The sequence below is a fragment of the Nerophis lumbriciformis genome, linkage group LG17, assembly GCF_033978685.3.
Source record: "Nerophis lumbriciformis linkage group LG17, RoL_Nlum_v2.1, whole genome shotgun sequence".
Lineage (NCBI taxonomy): Eukaryota > Metazoa > Chordata > Actinopteri > Syngnathiformes > Syngnathidae > Nerophis > Nerophis lumbriciformis.
The window spans coordinates 24,002,304-24,027,500 of NC_084564.2; the positions used below are offsets into that span (position 1 = coordinate 24,002,304).

The following is a 25,197-nucleotide window of genomic DNA, read 5'->3' on the forward strand; positions in this document are numbered from 1 at the left end:
CGTGGGAGTGAATCATAAGAATAAATGCACAATATAAGCGATATTGATTGTGTTGCTTGTGTTTGAAAAGACTGATAAGGCCGCTCGGGCTGCTCCTTGTGCCTTATTATTTCTTAATCATTAATTAGCCTGTATTATGTTTATTAAAAGTGGTGTTGTTTGTGCATACTACACAGTATCAATCAAAATTGAGCATTATAATCCTTTCCTCCATAATAGTCCACACATCTCTTGTTTCTGGGTTTGTACCCGCAGTAATATTGTGTCTTTGTTTCTTCTGTCAGCGGCTTTAACGGAATGTTGCTAGGCGACCTGTTTCCGTGTGCAGGTGTGTTTTGACCAGCCCAGACTAAACATGACCTCCGACAGGTGATTGCATTGCTGTACAAACAAGCAAATATGTCCCTCTCAGATAGCAAGGTGATTGTTAACGAGGGTTGGGGGACTATCTAGATGCCATATTCTCTTTGTTTTCCTGCGAAAATAAACAGGAAACAGACTTGAAGTGTTAGTTAAAACTGTCACGCACAGTTCAAATATGTTACCAATAAATGCAGAACACTCAGTACAACTCCTCCAGCAAAACAAACTGAGCGGGGCTGTGAAAAAAAGCAGCTGTCCGACACATGGTTGGGTTTTAAATATGTTTTGGCTGGTGGCTGAAGAGGCACAACTGCAGATTGCCTAAAAAGTTGCTTTATTTTGACGATTTCTCACGTCCTCATAAGCCCACAGAAGCAGTTGCCATGTGGTACGTGTATCATAACAACAGATTCGCTTGTGAGCAATTGACACAACGTGAGTCTATTTTGCACAAAAAAAATTAAGTGATTCCTCTCATGCCATTTCATCATGACCAAGCACATTCTTCCCCTCCAGCAAGCAGGCTTTTTTTTCTCCAGCCTGTAATTGTTTTCCGTCAGCATGCTCTTGCTATAATTTGCAATACATTGACAATAAGCGGCATTGAAGCTCACAAGGGGATCCTTTATTTCCGCACCTTGGGGCAAAGTTGTTGCTTTCTAGTCTGTAGGACAGTGTTTTTCAACCTTTTCTCAGCCAAGGCACATTTTTTTCATTGAAAAAATTCTGAGGCACACCACCAGCAGAAAACATAAAAAAAATGAAACTCAGTAGCCGACATTGACAGTAAAAAGTTGCTCTAGCAGTTGTTGGATATGAATTCAAAACATAACCTACCATGTCTCAAAGTAGGTGTACTGTCACATTACGCCGTGACTTATTTGGAGTTTTTTGCTGTTTTCCTGTGTGTAGTGTTTTAGTTCTTGTCTTGTGCTCCTATTTTGGTGGCATTTCTTCTTTTGTTGGTATTTTCCTGTAGCAGTTTCATGTCTTCCTTGAACGCTATTCCCCGCACCTGCTTTGTTTTCGCAATCAAGACTATTTAAGTTGTGCGGACGCTATCCTTCTTTGTGGGGACATTGTTGATTGTCATGTCATGTACGGATGTACTTTGTGGACGCCGTGTGCTCCACACGCTGTAAGTCTTTGCTGTCGTCCAGCATTCTGTTTTTGTTTACTTTGCAGCCAGTTCAGTTGTGGTTTTGTTTTGCATAGCCATCTCTAAGCTTCAAGGCCTTTTCTTAGCGGCACTTAGCGGCACTCGCCTTTTGTTTATTTTTGGTTTAAGTGTTAGATACCTTTTTACTTACACGCTGCCTCCCGCATATTGTGATCACGACAAACCATGTTCCCGATATCTACAAAGCAATTAGCTACCAGCTGCCACCTACTGATATGGAATAGTATTACACGGTTACTCTGCCGAGCTCTAAACAGCACAGACACTCAACAACAGCACATTTGCGGATTATGATTACTGGTTTGCAAAAAATATATTTAACCCAATTAGGTGAAATTACATCATTTCCCACGGCACACCAGACTGTATCTCTGTGCCACGGCACAGTGGTTGAAAAACACTGCTGTAGGACACATGCGACGTCAAAGCTTTGTTGTCCCCATGCTTTTTCATAAAATGTTGGTGGTCACATGACCAACCTGACCCACAAGAAGTTTGCTTCATCACAATTAAACAGCGTACTAAAGTGAGATTTGGATATACTGTACTTTACACAGTAAAAAATGCTGGGTTATTTTGATAACCCAATTTATGAATTGCTAGTGTTGGGTTAAATGTTGGAGTTATTTTTATGAAGAGCAATCCATTTTTTAGGTTACAAGGGTATTATTTTAACTCAATTTCTGGGTTTTCAAAATTATGAACCATTTTTGGGTTGTTTTTCAATGATTAACGCATTTTTGGGTAAAAGGCTTTTTTTTTAATAAAAAATTACTTTTTTCTTGAAGGTAATTTGATCATGGATTAATCTCATTAACATTATTTACAATCACACATCTTATGTACATGAACATATTTGAGCATGCTGTATAGAACTACTATGACCATACACGCCAATTCTTGTAAGAAATGTCACTCATATCTTGCTTTTGAGTATATTTTAATGGAATAAAAATAATTTTGATCAGTAGTTGGGAAGGAGTAGGACAAACCAGCAGTAAATTTTATCATTATTAACCAACTATTGGGGCAAGGAGCGCTAAATTGCGCAACCCAATAGTTGGGTTGGGAACATTACAGTGAGTATCACTCAGCTTTTGTGTTAGACAATTAAACTCAATAGTTGGGTTTATGAATTAACCAACATTGAGTTAGCATAACTCAACTTTTGGGTTAAATCATTCAATTTAATAGTTTGGTTGGGAATAACCCAACATTAAGTTATCATAACTCAACTTTTTAGTTAAATAATTAAACGCAAAAGTTGGGTTGAAGAAATTAACCCAAAATGTTGAGTTAAAATAACTCAAATAAGGGGTTTGTCCTTTTCTGAACCAGCAGTTGGGTTAAAATTGGGTTATTTTTTAACCCAACATTTTTTGGTGTATAGAGTGAAGCGGTACTGTCCACCGAACGTCCTGCAATTATTGCCTAAATAACTACCACAAGTGAGTCGAAAGATTAATGTGTTTTGCTTAATGTCAGTCATGGTGGTAGAAGCATGATGGTCTGGGGTTGCATGAGTGCTGCCGGCACTGGAGAGTCGTGGTTCATTTAAGGAACACACTGTGACATTCATCGCATTTAAACAAGTGATTGCACCACTCACCCATGATGGCATCGCTGGTGGATTCTGCTTAAAGGTGAAGTGCACTTTTTATTTTATTTTGCCTATCGTTCACAATGCTTATGTAAGACAAGAACACATGTTTTTCTTTTTTTATGCATTCTAATTAGTAAGTAAATGTGTTCGAAAGTCCGCTTACAAAGGAGCCTATAGCAGTCGCTCTATTCTGTTTATAAAGCGCTTAAGATTACATCCAAACATCTCCATTAAGGTTTTATATACACACCGTAAGTATATATGTAATGTAGTAACAAGCACATTTATAATGAGATGTAATATTTACGTATTTAGCACATTAATTTCAAAAACGCATCGTGACGTTTGCTTTTTTCTTCAACAACATCACTGATTATTACTCACTGCAGACTTTATGAGGGCCGACAAACATAATGTAACATCACTTACTGTACAATATCTGCTGTCATTGGGATGCCGACTGATAGAATCTTGTTATAGTCCCGTTGAGATGGAGAATGACCCATAGTTCTCGCAAAGAAAAAAGGGGGTGGAACCAAGCGTCCCCCTCCAAGGTTTCTCATTGTATCCCATTGGGTTTAGTTTTTTCTTGCCCTGATGTGGGACCTGAGCCGAGGATGTGCAGCCCTTTGAGACACTCGTGATTTAAATAAAGAAATGATAAATGGGTTGTACTTGTATAGCGCTTTTCTACCTTCAAGGTACTCAAAGCGCTTTGACACTACTTCCACATTTACCCATTCACACACACATTCACACACTGATGGAGGGAGCTGCCATGCAAGGCGCTAACCAGCACCCATCAGGAGCAAGGGTGAAGTGTCTTGCTCAGGACACAACGGACATGACAAGGTTGGTACTAGGTGGGGATTGAACCAGGGACCCTCGGGTCGCGCACGGCCACTCTTCCACTGCGCCACGCCGTCCCTTTAGGGCTATATGAATAAACTTTGATTGATTGATTGATTGATAGAATGCATTAAAAAATGCATCCGTTGTCTTGTATTTCATAATGATTGTGAACAATAGGCAAAATTCCCCAAAAAATGCAGTTCCCCAGTCGTCATGAAAAAAAAATTAATATTAGACAGATAATGTTGATATTTGTCCTCTAACTGTGTTATAAATGTATTTTCTGTATGATTTAAAAACTTTTTTTTAATACATTTTCTAAAGTAAAATTGCTACATCTGCAAGTTTCTTGAACAAATACCAAGCAGAAATCTGAGATGAGGCGTCTGTGAGTCTCTCCTCTCTACCTTCTTTAAATAAATGATAAATGGGTTGTACTTGTATAGCGCTTTTCTACCTTCAAGGTACTCAAAGCGCTTTGACACTACTTCCACATTTACCCATTCACACACACATTCACACACTGATGGAGGGAGCTGCCATGCAAGGCGCTAACCAGCACCCATCAGGAGCAAGGGTGAAGTGTCTTGCTCAGGACACAACGGACATGACGAGGTTGGTACTAGGTGGGGATTGAACCAGGGACCCTCGGGTCGCGCACGGCCATTCTTCCACTGCGCCACGCCGTCCATAAGTGCACTTCGCTGAGTACACTGCCTGCCTTCCCTCTGTATGCAAGTGTGACATCATTGTTCTTGCTCATCGGACAATAAAATGCAGAATACCGTCTAACGATGAGGCGATTCGCTTCCCTTCCTCGCTATGAAAAGACGGGGATGTACGTGAGCAGCCAGGTGCTCGTCGGGGAAGTGCAAAACTCCTTATTATGTTGGAAAACTGTCACGTGGCCCCGTTTAATCAAACAAGGTGATCACGCTCTGCTTCACCACGTTACAATTACATGTTGGAATTTATGGTTCACCTTAAGCTCCACCCAGTTCTGGTGGCACTCGTGCAGCCTTGGGACAGTAGCACTTGCCATCACCATGCTGGACTGTAGGCAAGACACAATTATCTTGCTCCTCAACTGTGTGACAAAAATGTCAAAGTATGTTGACCCAATTTCAGAGGACAACAAATCTATGTTTACTTACAACATGTCATCTTTCACATGCAAAAGTAAAGCGTTTCAATTATAGCCTGTAGTTTCAGTAGCAAATGTACCCTCTCGTCGTGACCCTGTCCTAATGGAAACTGGTGCATATTTTAACAAATTGTTTTTTTCTATATGTGCCGCTATGTAGCTCCTCCACGTTGTGCATACTCCCTTAGATAACCCTGTCTAAATAAATGCAAGCCTGTGTGCTCCACATGCTAGTTTGTATAGCTGGGGCCTCCACTACAACAACTCTGGTCTGTAGCGGTGGGTTTAAACGTTTGAAGTTCTCGCAGAGTAAACTCCCCCCCACTCTCTCTCTTTTTTCTTTTTATTTTCAGGGGTCACCGTGAACGACTGCAGAATTCACGGTGACCCCTGAAAATAAAAAGAAAAAAGAGAGAGAGTGGGGGGGAGTTTACTCTGCGAGAACTTCAAACGTTTAAACCCACCGCTACAGACCAGAGTTGTTGTAGTATGAGGGCCCAGTGAACAACCGGCAAGAACAACACGGTGAGTATACAAAAGCAGCTTGATGCTAGTCTGGCAGGCTTTTTTTCTCAAGTTTCAAGCATGTTGTAAGTGCTGGTAAAGCTGCTTCGATATAGCAGCCGCTCTACTTTCGACCCCTGAATGAATACTTTTTTGTAGTGAAGCCACACTGCCTTCAATGACTTCTCCCAGCTAGAAAAACAAGCGATCTTCCTCGTTGTCATGTTTGGGTTAATGTTATCAGACTGCCATGCTGACTCCACAAGTACTACCTTTGGATTTTTTGTGCATTTCTTACAAAACCCAAAACCAGTGAAGTTGGCACGTTGTGTAATTCGTAAATAAAAACAGAATATAATGGTTTGCAAATCTTTTCCACCTTATATTCAATTGAATAGACTGCAAAGACAAGATATTTAATGTTTGAACTGAGAAACCTAATTTTGTTTTGCAAATAATCATTAACTTAGAATTTAATGGCAGAAACACATTGCAAAAAAGTTGGCACAAGGGCATTGTTACCACTGTGTTACATGGCCTTTCCTTTTAACAACACTCTGTAAATGTTTGGGAACTGAGGAGACCAATTTTTGAAGTTTTTCAGGTGGAATTATTTCCCATTCTTGCTTGATGTACAGCTTAAGTTGTTTAACAATCCGGGGGTCTCCGTTGTGGTATTTTAGGCTTCATAATGCGCCACACATTTTCAATGGGAGACAGGTCTGGACTACAGGCAGGCCAGTCTAGTACCCACCTCTTTTACTATGAAGCCACACTGTTGTAACACGTGGCTTGGCATTGTCTTGCTGAAATAAGCAGGGGCGTCCATGCTAACGTTGTTTGGATGGCAACATATGTTGCTCCAAAACATGTATGCACCTTTCAGCATTATGGTGCCTTCACAGATGTGTAAGTTACCCATTCCTTGGGCACTAATACACCCCCATACCATCACAGATGCTGGCTTTTGAACTTTGCGCTTAGAACAATCGGGATGGTTCTTTTCCTCTTTGTTCCAGAGGACACGACGTCCACAGTTTCCAAAAACAATTTGAACACATTGCATCAGTCCATCTTAAATGAGCTCGGGCCCAGCGAAGCCGGCGGCGTTTCTGGGTGTTGTTGATAAATGGCTTTCGCTTTGTATAGTAGAATTTTAACTTGCCCTTACAGATGTAGCGACAAACTGTAGTTACTGACAGTGGTTTTCTGAAGTGTCCCTGAGCCCATGTGGTGACATCCTTTACACACTGATGTCGGTTTTTGATGCAGTACCGCCTGAGGGATCGAAGGCCACGGGCATTCAATGTACGTGCAGTGATTTGTCCAGATTCTCTGAACCTTTTGATGATATTACGGACCGTAGATGGTGAAATCCCTAAACTCTTTGCAAAAGCTCGTTGAGAAATGTTGTTCTTATACTGTTGGACAATTTGCTCATGCATTTGTTGACAAAGTGGTGACCCTCGCCCCATCCTTGTTTGTGAATGACTGAGCATTTCATTGAATCTGCTTTTATACACAATCATGGGACCCACCTGTTCCCAATTAGCCTGTTCACATGTGGGATTTTTCAAATAAGTGTTTGATGAGCATTCTTCAACTTTCTCAGTCTTTTTTACCACTTGTGCCAGCTTTTTTGAAACATGTTGCAGGCATCAAATTCCAAATGAGCTAATATTTGCAAAAAGTAACAAAGTTTTCCAGTTAAGTATCTTGTGTTTGCAGTCTATTCAATTAAATATAAGTTGAAAAGGATTTGCAAATCATTGTATTCTGTTTTTATTTACCATTTACACAACGTGCCAACTTCACTGGTTTTGGGTTTTGTAGTTTAAGCGGTGCACTTGAGGAGGACAAATAAATACAAAGAAAGTGGGGGTTGTCACATCCAAAAAGTCTCATCAGCAGTGCCCCTGCAGCTGTTTTGGTAAACAGCTCCAACTGAAAATGTGTGCTCATTTTGCATACAGTTCCTTGAAGGGTGTAATGTGTTGTTGTGGTGTTGTTGGTCTGGACCCCAAGATGCAGAGGGGACAGGCTAGTGTAGAAAATAAGCCCTTTGTTATTTGGTAAAACAAAGATAACACAAAGATGTTCAGCTGTGAAGAACAGACATGTTAAAAAGTTAACCTACTCAGCGGCCTAGTGGTTAGAGTGTCCGCCCTGAGATCGGTAGGTTGTGAGTAGAGATGTCCAATAAATGCGTTAAAATGTAATATCGGAAATTATTGGTATTGTTTTTTTTATTATCGGTATCGGGGTTTTTTTTGTTTGTTTTTTTTTGTTTTTATTAAATCAACATAAAAAACACAAGATACACTTACAATTAGTGCACCAACCCAAAAAAACCTTCCTCCTCCATTGGAAAGGGTTGTTTCTTTCTGTTATTAATATTCTGGTTCCTACATTATATATCAATATATATCAATACAGTCTGCAAGGGATACAGTCCCTAAGCACACATGATTGTGCGTGCTGCTGGTCCACTAATAGTACTAACCTTTAACAGTTAATTTGACTAATTTTCATTAATTACTAGTTTCTATGTAACTGTTTTTATATTGTTTTACTTTCTTTTTTATTCAAGAAAATGTTTTTAATTTATTTATCTTATTTTATTTTATTAATTTTTTTTAAAAGTACCTTATCTTCACCATACCTGGTTGTCCAAATTAGGCATAATAATGTGTTAATTCCACAACTGTATATATCGGTTGATATCGGTATCGGTTGATATCGGTATCATAATTAAAGAGTTGGGGAATATCGGATATCGGCAAAAAGCCATTATCGGACATCACTAGTTGTGAGTTCAAACCCCGGCCGAGTCATACGAAAGACTATAAAAATGGGACCCATTACCTCCCTGCTTGGGACTCAGCATTAAGGGTTGGAATTGGGGGTTAAATCACCAAAAATGATTCCCGGGCGCGGCCACCGCTGCTGCTCACTGCTCCCCTCACCTCCCAGGGGGTGATCAAGGGTGATGGGTCAAATGCAGAGAAAAATGTTGCCACATCTAGTGTGTGTGTGACAAGCATTGGTACTTTACTTTTTAAAACATATTTATTATAATGGTTGTCCACACTTTTTTTTTACTACATTTAATAAATAAATAAATAATTGTTTTATTATTGTTATTATCATTTTGTATTATTATTATTATTTTATTAGTAGTATTATTATTTTTATTCAATTTTTAAAAACATTTTTTATCATGTTTTTAATTTTGTAATTTTTTTTTTGTTTATTTTATTTTTTTAATCTTTTTTTTAATTTTGTTTTATTACTTTATTTTCCTATGATACTGTACTTTGATTATTTGGTACACTTTTCCATTTTGTCTATTATTTGTCCACTTTCATTTTTTAAGTTGCTCTTGATTTATTATATCAATTGATTGACCACAGCTGTGACTATTTAAAGGGGAACATTATCACAATTTCAGAAGGGTTAAAACCATTAAAAATCAGTTCCCAGTGGCTTATTTTATTTTTCGAAGTTCTTTTCAAAATTTTACCCATCACGCAATATCCCTAAAAAAATCTTCAAAGTGCCTGATTTTAACCATCGTTTCCTGTGACGTCACATAGTGATGCCAACACAAACAAACATGGCGCATAGAACAGCAAGCTATAGCGACATTAGCTCGGATTCAGACTCGGATTTCAGCGGCTTAAGTGATTCAACAGATTACGCATGTATTGAAACAGATGGTTGTAGTGTGGAGGCAGGTAGCGAAAACGAAATTGAAGAAGAAACTGAAGTTATTGAGCCATATCGGTTTGAACCGTATGCAAGCGAAACCGACGAAAACGACACGACAGCCAGCGACACGGGAGAAAGCGGGGACGAATTCGGCGATCGCCTTCTAACCAACGATTGGTATGTGTTTGTTTGGCATTAAAGGAAACTAACAACTATGAACTAGGTTTACAGCATATGAAATACATTTGGCAACAACATGCACTTTGAGAGTGCAGACAGCCCAATTTTCATCAATTAATATATTCTGTAGACATACCCTCATCCGCGCTCTTTTCCTGAAAGCTGATCTGTCCAGTTTTGGAGTTGATGTCAGCAGGCCAGGGAAGCTCGGGTCGATATTCTTCTCTTGATCATCTTCGGTGGCAGAAGGGACGGTGTGAGCCAAGACATCCAGGGGGTTTAGCTCGCTCGTCTGCGGGAACAAACTGCCGCCATTGCTTGCCGTGCTACCGAGGTCCTTTGTCCCTGAATTGCTCACACACTCCGGCAGATTCAATGGGGGTCTGGCGGCAGATTTCTTTGACTTTATCGTTGGAAATGCATCTGCTTTGAGTGTCGCAGGATATCCACACATTCTTGCCATCTCTGTCGTAGCATAGCTTTCGTCGGTAAAGTGTGCGGAACAAACGTCCAATTTCTTGCCACTTTCGCATCTTCGGGCCACTGGTGCAACTTGAATCCGTCCCTGTTCGTGTTGTTACACCCTCTGACAACACACCAACGAGGCATGATGTCTCCAAGGTACGGAAAACAGTCGAAAAAACGGAAAATAACAGAGCTGATTTGACTCGGTGTTTGAGAAAATGGCGGATTGCTTCCCGATGTGACGTCACAACGTGACGTCATCGCTCCGAGAGCGAATATTAGAAAGGCGTTTAATTCGCCAAAATTCACCCATTTAGAGTTCGGAAATCGGTTAAAAAAATATATGGTCTATTTTCTGCAACATCAAGGTATATATTGACACTTACATAGGTCTGGTGATAATGTTCCCCTTTAAGTGCATCACTTCCTGTTAAAAAAAATTGCACTCGGACAAAGACCTTGTCGAAACCGGTCCGTGTTTGATAGCGCCTGTGCAGTTTATATCAAATTTATAAGGATGACACGCGTGTTGCTAGCCTTGCTTTTTCTTTGAGTACACTTTTTGCCGTGCACCTCTTTATTTTTGTTTTATTACATTTTTTGGAGAGTGCGTGTTTTTCCTGTATTTTGTAGCACAGAGCAAACAAAGCAAAAATGAACCAGCAGAGGATAGTAATTATATGTCATGTGAGATCATGACAAACGGATGCTGTTTGACACTTTATGAGGCACAATCTAATTTCAGAGATCCAATACCAAAGCTTTGTTAATGACTTCATAAAGGCCCACTTTTTTTTCCACCTTAGGGGATATGATTATGGAGCTGTACCATATTGTGGCTATATGAGTACATTACGTACTGCATGATGCAATATTGCAAATATGTTAGCTAAGATTGATCTCGAAGCAAATTAGACTGTAACTAATTTCCTCACACCACGAAGGCATTGTATAGTGTAGATCTACATGCTACTTGATATGCAGGTACCGTACATGTCCATAAATGACAATATCTTTAAAAATCTTCTGAAAGGTTGGTGTTGTCATGCTACCAAGCGAGCCACTCCTAGGCTATGCTGATATTAGCAGTTGCTCTCTGATCTTGTAACATATTAAGGGAAAGTGTTTAACAAAGACAATTCAGTAAACTGTCTCATGGGCATATAGATCACACGTTGTGCTGTTTTATGTTAAAATTGTCAAATGTCAATTAATGAATGACAGGCAGGAAACGTGTTTCTAGCCCCCTCCTGCTCCATCACTGATAATAATATATTTGATATAATGTAAAACATACAGTATGGTACGCAGTGTTAGCTCTGGGCTTATAATTATAAGCAGTCGTACTGGGTTCAAATCCAGGCCTGGAGATGTGTCAGGAAGGTATGCGAATATAAGTTTGAATTATGTTACATTTTTTATTTTACAATTATTGAACAATTATTTTCCCATAAGTCAATCAAAATAAAAATAAAAAATGACGTTTGTTGAAAAAAGTATAAAAATCATCTCACATAATTAAAAAAGTGGGTAACACTTTAGTATGGGGAACACATATTCACCATTAATTAGTTACTTATTAACATGATAATTAGTAACATATTGGCTCTTAATTAGTCATTGTCAAGTACTTATTATATATAATTATAATAAGTAGTCATTATAATTAGTCATTATCAAGTACTTATTCTTTATTCCGCATGGCCTTATTATACAACCAGTAAGCCATTAACTAAGAGTCTTCCCTCAATAACCTCAGAATAAATGCTTATTAGTAACCCTAAACCTAACCCTAACCCTTATATGTTCCCCTAGTGTCCAAATAACTCTAAATTAAGTCTTTGTTAATTTAATAAGCAACTAATTAATGGTGAATATGTTCCCTATACTAAAGTGTTACCAAAAAGTGAGAAAAATGTGTGTAATGGGGAGGCTCAAAGTAAAATTTTGCTTAGGGCCCTGTCACGCCAAATTTCTTCCCCCTACAAAAACCTTCCCCCCCCCTATTTACTTCCAGGGTCATTTCCTCTTACGTCATTGACAGCGATCGATAGAATCCAAATCTCCTGAAAATGGTGGTGTCACTGAATGACATTTGTCTTTATCTTTCCCAGGGGACTTATGTCAAACACCAGCAGGCTTCGAAAAACTCCAGGCGGAGTGTTGGGGAAAATTTCTGGTGGAGTGTTAGGGCCGCTGCTGGGAACTTCTGTCTTTGTGGTAACGTGCAAAAAATATTAATTAATATATAATACTGTTAAATGTCTGTACTTTAAATCAACATTATAATTGGCTCATTACGGAAAGTGACTTGACACGGAGGGCAAAGTTTATAATTGTAGAGAATTCAAAGTCATGTCAGGGTTATTATCGGGGCTGTTGGCAATTATTTTTATTATTTGCTAAAAACTGCTCCTACTCACGTCTCAATATTGGGCTACCACGGACCAGCCGCATACAGTAAAGGTATGTTCTTACTCGAAGTTAGAGTGAATCTCAGTAAATCGTGTTTGCCAACAATATCAACCTAAAACCCATCCGTCTGAAAGAAAAATTAACCCTGAAGTAGTGTTGACCCGTGGAAAACTAATCAAAAATCGTTTAATTCTCCGTCAAATGTGCAGTCAGGAATATCCTCAAGTTAATTTGTCCGATTAATACAGACGTTTTGTTAACGCTATATTATAAAAAATTAAAAAAACAAGTATCCTTCCAGTGACGGGCAGTCAAAGCCGAAGTGATATTGATAGCTGTCAATGACGTAAGAGGAAATGACGTAAGTAAGAGGAAATGACGTAAGAAAAAATGACCCCGGAAGTAAATGGGGGCGGGGTTGTAGGGGGGAAGAAATTTGGCGTGACAGCCCCAATTTAACCTGGTGTGACCTTGCAGCATTTCTCTAATGCAGTTGTTTTGGAGGATTGTGTGTATTTTTTACATTTGCATTTTATTTCATGATGCACTTTCTTTATGGTGTTTGAAGTTGAGCATTTGAACCTTAGCAAAATAATAGGGAGTTAAGGGTATTTGTACATTGTATAAATCTAAAAACCCCATAATGTAGGATAATTTGATCTCTTCGGTCAGTACATGGATATTAACAGACACAAATGGAATACTGTACATCATGTACTGCGCCTGATTGTCTCACGTGCCTCCTTAAAGCCAGGTGGGGGGCACTGGTGTACCAGCGGTAGCTTTTTAAAATACCGGTAAATAATAGTTAAAGGTAAAACTGCATTTTAAGCTATATTATACACGATTGGTGGCAATGTTTTACTGTAGTAAATGGTCCAAAGTGTGTATTTTAAGTTTCTATTACGATATTTAATTTGTCATCTGGCAACACAAGGGAAGCAGTTAATTTCATGCCAGTCTGCGTTAGTTCGAGGGGTGTTGTGATTCGTTTTAAAAACGATTCGATTCGATTCAGAATTTGTGGTTGCCGATACGTTTCAGGGACGATATTGTTTTTTTTTATAACGATACCATCTGAAACGACTGAGTGAGTTGAAATCGATTTAGTAACCCCGACAAGTTGAAAAACTTATTCGGATGTTACCATTTAGTGGTCAATTGTACATAATATGTACTTCACTGTGCAACCTACTAATAAAAGTCTCAATCAATCAATCAATGGCGGAAACGGGGATCGAACCTGGAACCCTGAAGTTGCTGGCACCGCCGGTATAGATTCTGTGACAATGTATATTTTGCAACGATGCATTCAAAGTAAAAGGAAGTGTTAATTGTGTGATAATATATATTTTCCAATGACGAGTTCAAAGTAAAAGGAAGTGTTTAAGAATAGGCGGTCGTTCAAAGAACGCTGACGTCACACACCCCTTTCGTGACGTCGTGCCAGTGGGCGGGGTTACGCAACAGTCCACAGTTAAAACAGTTCTCACTCGCGCGTGCGGTCCTCGTGCTGACACTTTCCGTTGGAACTCTACCGGCACCACATTTTAAATCAACAATGGCCGACAAGTTAGAGGAAGTCAAGACGTCCAACGGGGAGGACCTCTTAGCCAACGGACCCTCCCACGCTAGCCGCAGCAACCCGGAGCCTCTGTCCCGCCGCGTGAAGCGAATTGTGGCGGCCAATTTACTGGTCATTCTCACCGTCGTTGGCGTTATCATCGGCGTCTTCATCGGGCTCGGCGTGCGTAACGTGGCGCTGACCCGCACCCAAGTCATCTACATCGGCTTCCCCGGCGAGGTGCTCATCCGCCTGCTGAAGATGATCATCATCCCCCTGGTGGTGTGCAGTTTAGTGTCCGGAGCGGCCAGCATCGACCCAAAAGCCCTGGGGAAGTTAGGCGGATGGGCGATGCTCTTCTTCCTGGTCACCACGCTCATAGCCTCGACCATCGGGGTCGTGATGGCATTCATCATCAACCCGGGCTCGGTGGCTATGACCAAGCCCACACTGGCCAATGCGGACGACAGCGTGCCTGAGTCCAAAGAGGTCATAGACTCCTTTTTAGATTTGATCCGGTGAGTCTTAAATCGCTTCCTTTTAGCCCAGCGTGGTAGTGACAATTAGAAGCCACATGGCACACAATTAAGCATCTTTGAAGTCTAGTCGCTCGTAGACGCAATAATAACAGCAGTTGCATCATCTATGTTGCCTGGAGAGCTAAATTAACCACCTGGGGGCGACGGGGTCATAGGACACAAGTCGTCTCTATTTTAAAATGGTGAAATAAACCACATAAGTCACTTTATTTATTTTTTTACACACGTGATGTGTAAAAAAATGATGAAACATTACCACATGCATGTTGGCACATCCCAGTTACACACCTATGCTGACGTCAGAACCGGAACTGAGGTGCCTAGTTGTTAAAAGCCTACATTAACAAAGCTGTGTGTAGCTTGAATTTGTTCACATGTGCAAAGCAAACTATAACCCGCTGTCCAAGAATGTACAACAATTCTTCTCAACAAAAGAGGAGAAATATCATCTGAAGAGAAAAATGTAATTTAAAACAACTTCAGTATATCAGTATCCATCCATTTTCTACTGCTCGTCCTTCTTGGCTGCATTCGGGCGGAAGGCGGGGTACACCCTGGACAAGTCGCCACCTCATCGCAGGGCCAACACAGATAGACAGACAACATTCACACTCACATTCACACACTAGGGCCAATTTAGTGTTGCCAATCAGCCTATCCCCAGGTGCATGTCTTTGGAGGTGGGAGGAAGCCGGAGTACCCGCAGGGAACCCACGCAGTCACGGGGAGAACATGCAAACTCCACACAGAAAGATCCCGAGGCCGGGATTGAACTCACGACTACTCAGGACCTTCGTATTGTGAAGCAGACGCACTAATCCCTCTCCCACCGTGCTGCCCACAATATGTTCTCCTAGTGTCCAAATAACTCCAAAATTAAGTATTTGTTACTTAGAACATGTTCCCCATACTAAAGTGTTACCGTTATTTATTTATTGTTATTATTACTTATGGAGTATATTGTGAAAAAATTGAGAACAGGAAGTGAACAAAAGTATTAGCAACTGCTATGTAAAGGAAAATTGGTAGGATTAAATAAGCTCTGCTTCTTCCTACTCCTTTTCGAACATGTTGAATAGAGAAACTGGAAATTGTGATGTATCATGTTGTCTGCATGCATGTTCGAAATAAACTCAACTCACTATCACAGCTGTACTCAAAGTTAGTTGTATAAATGAATACCATACAGTTTTGCAATAATATACTATTTTTGTAGTACTTGATGACTTATTACCAGGGGCATAGCAACAAATTATTGGCCCCATGACTTATTCTAGGGCTGGGCGATAAGGCTGAAAACTGTAAAGTTTTTTTATATTGTTAATTATATTTTTTATGACCTATGGAAAATACGGAGCAGGAGAAAAATATATTAAATGTTAACATTTTACTTTCAAATGTAACCTTCCTCTGATTATAAACCCCTCTACAGAAAGGAAACAAAATGTAAACACAAAACACTTAATCAATGTAAACACAATTCTAAGCAAAGAAACACAACAAAAACAGCACCGGATAGCTTATGTTAACATTAGTGGTTTAACGGAACACTTTCTTTTTTTTTTCTTTTTTTTCTTTTTTTTTTATAATCGTCTGTATAATTCACAATGAGTAGGTTTATGTAATACATTTTTAAACAGCCAGAAGTGATTGGTGTTGACGATCTATGCAAACAACCCGTTGAACACTAATCTCTTTAAGTTAAGGTGCACAAATAAAGAATATGTAACAAAGTAGTGAAAATGTAAACAGAGAGAAACCTGAGAACACATTTTTGTAGGTTTACTGCTCGGAAGTTACATGGTCTGTGTAACATTTAATTTGTTCTGTTATTCTTATTTAAGTATGGAAATGAATGTATGTTATGCAGTAATTATAATTCAAATATTATTGTCGCAAATTATTATTTTAAAGAAGCACATTTGTTATAGTTAATTTATTTTATTTATACAGTCCTGGACTTTGTTTCCGTACATGTGAATATGGAACAGACGAGGGTGAAAAATAAAGGATGAGCGCGGCGAAGGAATACGGTTCGTTTGGAAAAAAATCCAAAAATCTGCCATACTGTCGAGGTGACTTTTCCTAATAAGCGACAATTTCTTCGCTCTCTGCAGCACTCATGTTTACTTTCTCTTCTCACTCCATGCAGAGAATCAACAGTGAGACAACAAGATGGCGAAACCAAACTTGATAGTTGATACTGTTACGCGATTGGCTGTTCAACATGTGTCCCCCATTGCTCACTGATCACTTCCTGTTTTGCTAAGACCGCGAGTGCCTCTGTTCATGCAACCACCCGTGCTTCATTCTTTCCGGTGTCTTCCGAACCAAAAAACAAAATATATATATTTACACACACACACACACATATGTATGTATATATGTGTGTGTGTATATATATATATATATATATATATATATATATATATATATATATCTATATATAATCAAACACATTTTTGTTAATATCGATTACGTGTCTATCGCGATATATTGATATCGTTTTATCGGTCCAGCCCTACCCTATCCCACCCTAAATCCAAAGTTGTCGCGCCATACACACACTTGGTATGTTTACGTGCACTAAAAAACTAGTTATTCAAGGATTCAATTGTATGGGTTTGATTGAACCCAGCATTGTAAAACAGGTAAAAACCTTATTTTTTTCTTTTAAAGATGGGACTAACATAGGTAAACATCCCTAGATAATTAGTTTTTTGTTAAAAAAAATATTTTTCTCAAAATAGTGCCAACAAACTCAATAAGAAGTGGCCATAATATGAATTTAGATAATCATATAGCCTGTTATTATTCACTTAAAGAGAATTAATTATAAATATGTCAAGTTTCCCTTTGCTTCAGAGTGTAAAGTACAGATTAGCTGACACGCGTATAGGATTATCGTCAGTGGATAATACGATGCACTCATGATAATAATTGATTATGAGTGCAACTTCTTGTTGTTTAGTCTCTCTATGTCTTTAAAAACTTGTGACTTCTGTTTCCAACTACTACCAAGGGTATGCAACACAGTTACATGCAACGAAATGCAAAAGTGAAATGTATACATAACTTTCTCCTTTGTTGCCACAGGTAAATGTATTATATTTTTACCTTCTATCCCATTGTCTTTCAACCACTAGTGTGCCGCGGCAGATTATCTAGTTTCACCTATTTGGGTTAAAAATATAATTTGCAAACCAGTAATTATAGTCTGCAAATTATGTGTTGTTGTTGAGCGTCTGTGCTGCCGAGAGCTCGGCAGAGTAACCGTGTAATACCCTTTTATATCAGTAGGTGGCAGCCGGTAGCTAATTGCTTTGTAGATGTCGGAAACAGCGGGAGGCAGCGTGCAGGTAAAAAGGTGTCTAATGCTTAAACCAAAAATAAACAAAAGGTAAGTGCCCCTAAGAAAAGGCATTGAAGTTTAGGGAAGGCTATGCAGAACGAAACTAAAACTGAACTGGCTACAAAGGACAAAAAAAACAGAATGCTGGACGACAGCAAAGACTTACTGTGGAGCAAAGATGGCGTCCACAAAGTACATCCGAACATGACATGACAATCAAGGAATCAATCAAGGAAGACATGTAACTGCGACAGGAAAATACCAAAAAAAAGAGAAAAAGCCACCAAAATAGGAGCGCAAGACAAGAACTAAAACACAACACACAGGAAGACAGCAAAAAACTCTTAAGTCAGGGCGTGCTGTGACAGGTGGGGACAGTACACCTACTTTGAGACAAGAGCTATAATGATGCATGCTTGGTTACGGTTTAAAGTCATATTCAACAATTGTGAGAACGACTTTTTACTGCCAATATCGGCTAATGAGTTTAATTTTTTAATGTTTTCTGCTGGTGGTGTGCCGCCGCATATTTTCAATGAAAAAAATGTGCCTTTGCTCAAAAAAGGTTGAAAAACACTGTTCTATCCCATCATTCCTGTTCTAAAATGCCGGTGCCCTGCGTGAATGCTTAAAGTTGAGCTTTAATGACGTTATGACATCTGTGTTGAGTGTGTTCAAGTTTGCCGCTATCCAGGTGGAATGACCCAATTCTTATTTAGACATTCTTAGATTATTCAACTTTCACGGAAATATTTAATTTATATTAATATTTAAAATGTAATTGTTTTTATAAATTAAATATTTAAATGGCAGGAAGAAAAAAAAACTTTACAAAAGCCTACAGTAAAACACCCCCGCTTGCTGCCCCCCCCCCACACACACACACACACACTTTGACGTTGCTGCTTATTACTGTTACAAATAGTACAAATAGAAGTGATCTGTTCCAGCTATTTACATCATAAAGAAATTTAACAGGTGTAAAAAGAAAGTTAACTGCTGTATTGTTTTACACTTCAGCTGCGAGTGCTAGAGTTAGAGGTTAGATTGTTAGGCTAACAGCACAGCAGGCCAAAACCGTGTCTCTCATTAAGGCGAGCCCTCTCCTGTGGTGCTCTGATTTCTTTCTTTGACAATATGAACCCCATGTGGGAAAAACTGGTGCTCAACAAAGCGTAAACCCAAAACCATTGAAAAAAGGTTTTAGGGCACGCTCGCTGTTTTTTTTTGTTTTTTTTAACACAAGTGTGTTGACTTTTCTTGGCTCCTTCTCCAGTCCTTGTCTAATCCCTACAGTAAATAGTAAATGAGCCGAGATAAATGTTGTAATTATACTTAGTACAGTTTCAAATAATACCTGAAAAATGTTTTAATTAGAATTAAATTGTAATATTTTGAGGGGAAATGTTGTGTGGCAAAATTATGAAAGATGTTGTTTTTTTTTTACAATAACTGAAGCCTAATGTAATGACAACAAGTCCTGATATTTTGAGCAAAAATGTTAGATTTTTTTTTCGAATAGTCCTAATATTAATGAGGAAGTATTCACATTCCTCATATTGTGCAGAAATTTAGTTTTTTGCAAATAAAGACCTAATTATGTGGAAACTATTCACATTTTACATGGATAACATCTTAATCATTTGTAAAGAGTAAACAACTTCAAAGTGCTGCAGTGTATTTAAAAAATAAAAAGATAATACAAATAAAAACTAGAACTAGCACGCATATATCTAAAAAAAAAGAAGTGAATTAATTGATATACGACCGTACCATACATTCTGGCACTCTAAATTCCCTTTATGTCTTTATACATATGTGTCCGTACGGATGTAAAATGGTCTTTAAAAATTGGTAAATATGGTCTTAAAAAGTCTTTAAAAATCTTAAATTTGACTTGATGAAACCGGCAGAGACCCTGCATGAGAAATAAGACCTTTAGAAAACATATATGTATTCCTAAAAATCAGTTTTATTCTTTACTACCTTTTTTTTCCCCCTCATAATATTACTATTTTTGAAATGTTCAACATTTCCAAATAATCCATTTGAACTAAAACCTTATCAGCTGGTCATGGCGCTGCACGCTGTCCTGTCACACAGGCACATGACCGCTTAATCCGGATGCGTCTGTAGCCTTTTCGCTGAAAAATAAAATAAAAGGAGCAGAGCGTGTGAACTTAATGCCTTATTACTCTAAATCCATTCCTTATTACTCTAAATCCATTACTAAGAGCAGAGAGTAGGAGGAGGGTGGAGGCTTCTGAGACACATGGGATTAATTCTAGGTAGTGTCACAGTGTAGTTAACTTGTACTTAGTATGCAGTATGGTGTGTGTACCACAGAAGTGAGGTCAGATTTAGGGAAACAGGGGATTTTTAGTTCAATTCTATCCGGTATTTCTTCGGCGTGGCTCGGTAGGTAGAGCGGCCATGCCAGCAACTTGAGGGTTCCAGGTTCAATCCCCGCTTCCACCATCCTAGTCACTGCCATTGTGTCCTTGGGCAAGACACTTTACCCACCTGCTCCCAGTGCCACCCACACTAGTTTAAATGTAACTTAAATAATGGGTTTCACTCTGTAAAGCACTTTAAGTCACTAGAGAAAAGCGCTATATAAATATAATTTACTTCACTTGTGTCTGAGATAACGTTGATGATATTTGGGCGTCTCTTTTGCCTTAGTAGTGTCTTTTCATGGTATGGATGCCAGTTGAGTCGTGACTCCTTGCCAAGGCATCATCCATCACTAAGGTTATGTTTTGCTCTAAATCCGGGGGCCAAACCTAAAATACATTCAAACAATTCATAGTTTTTGAGGCAAATAAAGTCAACAGTGGTAAAAACGAATATTGGCTCTTATTCAAATCCTCTAGCTTTTTGCGTCAAAAGCCCCTCCTCTGTCCAAGAACGTATGAACTAACTTTGTAAACAATATATAAATACACACAAGTAGGGATGAGTACCGAATTCGGTACTTTTATTGATAACGACCGAATTCCATCAGTACTATAGGGTATCGATTCACGTACAATCAAACCGTACCAAATTTTTATGTATTTTATTGCACAAGCACTGATGCAGCACTCTTGGTAGACATCCGGACAGACAGCAAGGCTGCCTGATAGAAAACGCTTGAACGTCCAGTACATATCCACTTTTCAAAATGCGCTAGCTCAGTGGCTAATTTACATTGGCTGTGCCATATACATGCTAGTGATTAGCATTAGCTACAACTACAACTAAGGTGTAGGTTACAATCAAACAGTTAGTGTGTAATAAGTACAATACTTACAATATAAAAAACTTTTCGGGCTCAACAAAAGCCTAGACTGGCACATTGGGCTAAATGGCAAAGACTACTTCATGTCTAGGCAACACAACTAAGCAAAGTCTACTACTTGCAAATGAGACTCAGTGGTGTAAAGAAACAATATATAACAGCGGGACAGCACAGTTATTATCAGCTCAATGTTTAATTAAAAATGATATTTAAATAATAATTTAAACACATTTGTTATTTATTCACACACAAAAGTACCGTAAATTGGCACTGTTGAGCACCTGTATTGATTCCCAGGCACTGGGAATAGATACCGTATCAAATTGCTAAAGGTACCTAGCCCTATTATACAATATTTTTGAACAAGACCACATTAAAAATGCTGATCGTGTCACGCTAGCATCAATCCGATACCTATGCGTACTACCCTGATATTGGTAATGTCAACACTAAGGCTGCAGCTAACGATTATTTTTCTATCGATTAATCTATAGATTATTTTTTTCGATTAATCGGTTAATCTATAGATTATTTTTTTCGATTAATCTATAGATTATTTTTCCTTTTACCGATTTTTTATTTTTATTTAAAATGAAGATGAAAAAATAAATGTAGGCCAGTTTTTTCAAAAGGCATGGCTTTTATTTACAAAAAAAAAAGTATGGCCACTCAGTCAACATTGACAACAACATGCCAAAATATTCTGTAACAATGTAAACCTTTTACAAAATTAAAAGTAGCTTATTTGCTTTTAATGTGCAAATATAAAAGTAAACATCCAGTGCAAATCTTAATATTCTGCAATAGTATAAGCATTTCAAAAGTAAAAGTATTGCTTATTTTGCTTTAAAATGTGCAAAAATAAAGATAAACATCCAATTCAAAAAAGTGCAAAACGGAAATATTCTGTAACAACAGTGTAAACATTTCAACAAAAGTAAAAGTATTGCTTATTTGCTAAAATGTGCAAAAATAAAGATAAACATCCAATACAAAAAGTGCAAAACGAAATATTCTGTAACAACAGTGTAAACATTTCAACAAAAGTAAAACTTTTGCTTATTTTGCTTAACAACACAACAATGATAGTATGATTAAAGTGAAAGTTAATTGTTCGTTTGTACATAGTATACGTAATTGTTAATGTTGTAAAAGGTATTTGCACAACTAATTAACGTTAGCGTTAAAGAGGAGCGCGTCTTTGTAAACACTGAACAGGCACGCCAAACGCTCCTCTCAGAGCGAAACGGTGCTTTAGTTTATGAATTTACAACGCAGATACAAATGACACATTCATGTTTTTGTGTAATGATGACAACGTATACTCACGCGGACGATTGACTAGTTGATGGTGATGGCAAGAACGCTGCCGTTGTGCTGCTATGATAGGCCATTTCCGCTCGACACAGTGTGCATACAACAACATTATTAGCAGAGGTGGGTAGAGTAGCCAGAAATTGTACTCAAGTAAGAGTACTGTTACTTTAGAGATTTATTACTCAAGTAAAAGTAAGGAGTAGTCACCCAAATATTTACTTGAGTAAAAGTAAAAAGTATGTTGTGAAAAAACTACTCAAGTACTGAGTAACATACACACACATATCATACATATATATATATATATATATATATATATATATATATATATATATATATATATACACACACACACACACACACACACATATATATATATATATATATATATATATATATATATATATATATATATATACATACATTGATATATACAGTATATAATTTATATTTATTTATTTTGCCGTTTTTGTTTACATGTTAAAGGTGTTTTAATAATTATACATGCATGTTTAACATATAGATTCCTTTCTTTCATGAAGACAAGAATATAAGTTGGTGTATTACCTGATTCTGATGACTTGCATTGATTGTAATCAGGAAGTAGTGCTGGTAACGTCCACGTTTTCAAATGGAGGAGAAAAAAAGTTCCTCCTTTCTGTCTAATACCACATGAAAGTGGTTGTTATTTGGCATCTTATTTGTCCACCTTCCATATTCGTTTTTATACCCTTTACAAGAAATACATTGGCGGCAAACTCCGTAGCTTGCTAGCTTGTTTGCGCTGGCTTTCGGAGACTCTTATTTTGAAAGCGCAGGCGCGATGGAGCGGGACTTTTATTGTGAAGACAGGAACTGTGCAGTCAGTCTTTACGGTTGAAATAAAAAAGGGTCTTTTTTCCTTCACACTTTTGATTGATTGATTGGAACTTTTATTAGTAGATTGCACAGTACAGTGCATATTCCGTACAATTGACCACTAAATGGTAACACCCGAAGTTAGCTCGGAGCCAGTCAGGTCATGTGACCCCTGGCTCTGTTTGATTGGTCCAACGTCACCAGTGACTGCATCTGATTGGTGGAACGAAGTGAAACGTCACCAGTAAGGCAGGCACTTTGAAGGTCTGTCTGACAGACCAAAACAAACAAAGCGTGCATTAACAGATCGATAAAAATTAGTAGCGAGTAGCGAGCTGAATGTAGATAAAAGTAGCGGAGTAAAAGTAGCGTTTCTTCTTAGGCCGTTTATTGAAATACTCCCACACTTTTGACGACTTTTGGCGTGCTTTTTTCCCCTCGCTTGCACCGCTCGCATCGTCTGCTTTGCGCTCCGCAATGACGGTAGTGTGACGTAAATATGCGACGCGTCGACGAACAAAAACGTCCTCGACGTATTTACGTAACCGATGACGTCGACTACGTCGACGCGTCGTTTCAGCCCTAGTCAACACTGGTCATCATTCTTGCTCCGTGGGCTGTTTATCGCTATTTATAAAATTGTTTTTTTTAGGCCTTGAGATTGACATATTACCGGGTACTCTAAATTATAAGCAGCTGGGAATTTGTTTACCCATCTCATGTGATGTGCACGTGTTCTTGATTATTTTGTTTTCTCCGCAGAAACATCTTCCCTTCCAACCTGGTGTCTGCTGCCTTCCAGTCAGTCAGTACTGCATCTTTTTACACTTTTTTGAATAAGAAAGAAAGTATTTTCCATGTGCTTTCCAGTTTTAAAGATATGCTCTCTCTTTACAGTACGCAACCAGCTACAAGCTAGTGAAAACCAATGGCACAAATGGCCTCCCCAACATCACAGTGGAGAAGGTAAAGTGGACCTGTGATGGCACCTGTGTCCTGACTGTTTATAGAGATGCTACGATTAACCACTGACTTTTTAAAACGCCGCTGTACGGAGTGGTACACGGACGTAGGGAGAAGTTCAGAGCGCCAATAAACCTTAAAGGCACTGCCTTTGTGTGCCGGCCCAATCACATAATATCTACGGCTTTTCACACACACTAGTGAATGCAAATCATACTTGGTCAACAGCCATACAGGTCACACTGAGGGTGACCGTATAAACAACTTTAACATTGTTACAAATATGCACCACACTGTGAACCCACACCAAGCAAGAATGACAAACACATTTTGGGAGAACATCCGCACCGTAACACAACATAAACAACAACAGAAAAAATACCCAGAACCCCTTGCAGCACTAACTCTTCCGGGACGCTACAATATACACCCCCCGCTACCCCCTACCCCCACCTCAACCTCCTCATGCTCTCTCAGGGAGAGCATGTCCCAAATTCCAAGCTGCTGTTTTGAGGCATGTTAAAAAAAATAATGCACTTTGTGACTTCAAGAATAAATATGGCAGTGCCATGTTGGCATTTTTTTTCCATAACTTGAGTTGATTTATTTTGGAAAACCTTGTTACATTGTTTAATGCATCCAGCGGGGCATCACAACAAAATTAGGCATAATAATGTGTTAATGCCATGACTGTATGTATCGGTATCGGTTAATGTCAGAATCGGTAATCAAGAGTTGGACAATATCGGAATATCGGATATCGGTAAAAAAGCCATAATCGGACATCTCTACTGTTAAGTAGAGGCAACACGTACATCAGAGTGGATCTACGTTAGCTTTATTTTTCAACTCACTTGCGTATAAGTAAACCACTCAGGCAATGTACGTCACATGTAAGCAAATA

General features: G+C 38.6%; 1 protein-coding gene across 3 annotated transcripts in view; it reads left to right on the forward strand.

Annotated features, from left to right (window-relative positions):
• The first annotated feature begins 5,637 nt into the window (after positions 1-5,637).
• Positions 5,638-25,197, forward strand: part of slc1a5 (solute carrier family 1 member 5) — a 31,777-nt gene continuing 12,217 nt past the window's right edge. The window contains exons 1-3 of one of the 3 annotated variants that reach the window (XM_061972925.2): positions 5,638-5,667; positions 24,093-24,135; positions 24,228-24,296. Coding sequence is in view for 1 of the 3 variants with exons in the window: in XM_061972923.2 (XP_061828907.1) it covers positions 13,979-14,499; positions 24,093-24,135; positions 24,228-24,296 (633 nt within the window). In the remaining 2 variants the exon portion in view is untranslated. Of the gene's footprint in view, positions 5,668-10,909; positions 10,987-13,893; positions 14,500-24,092; positions 24,136-24,227; positions 24,297-25,197 lie in introns of those variants that run through there. The other 2 variants (XM_072915005.1, XM_061972923.2) reach the window with 2 other exon arrangements.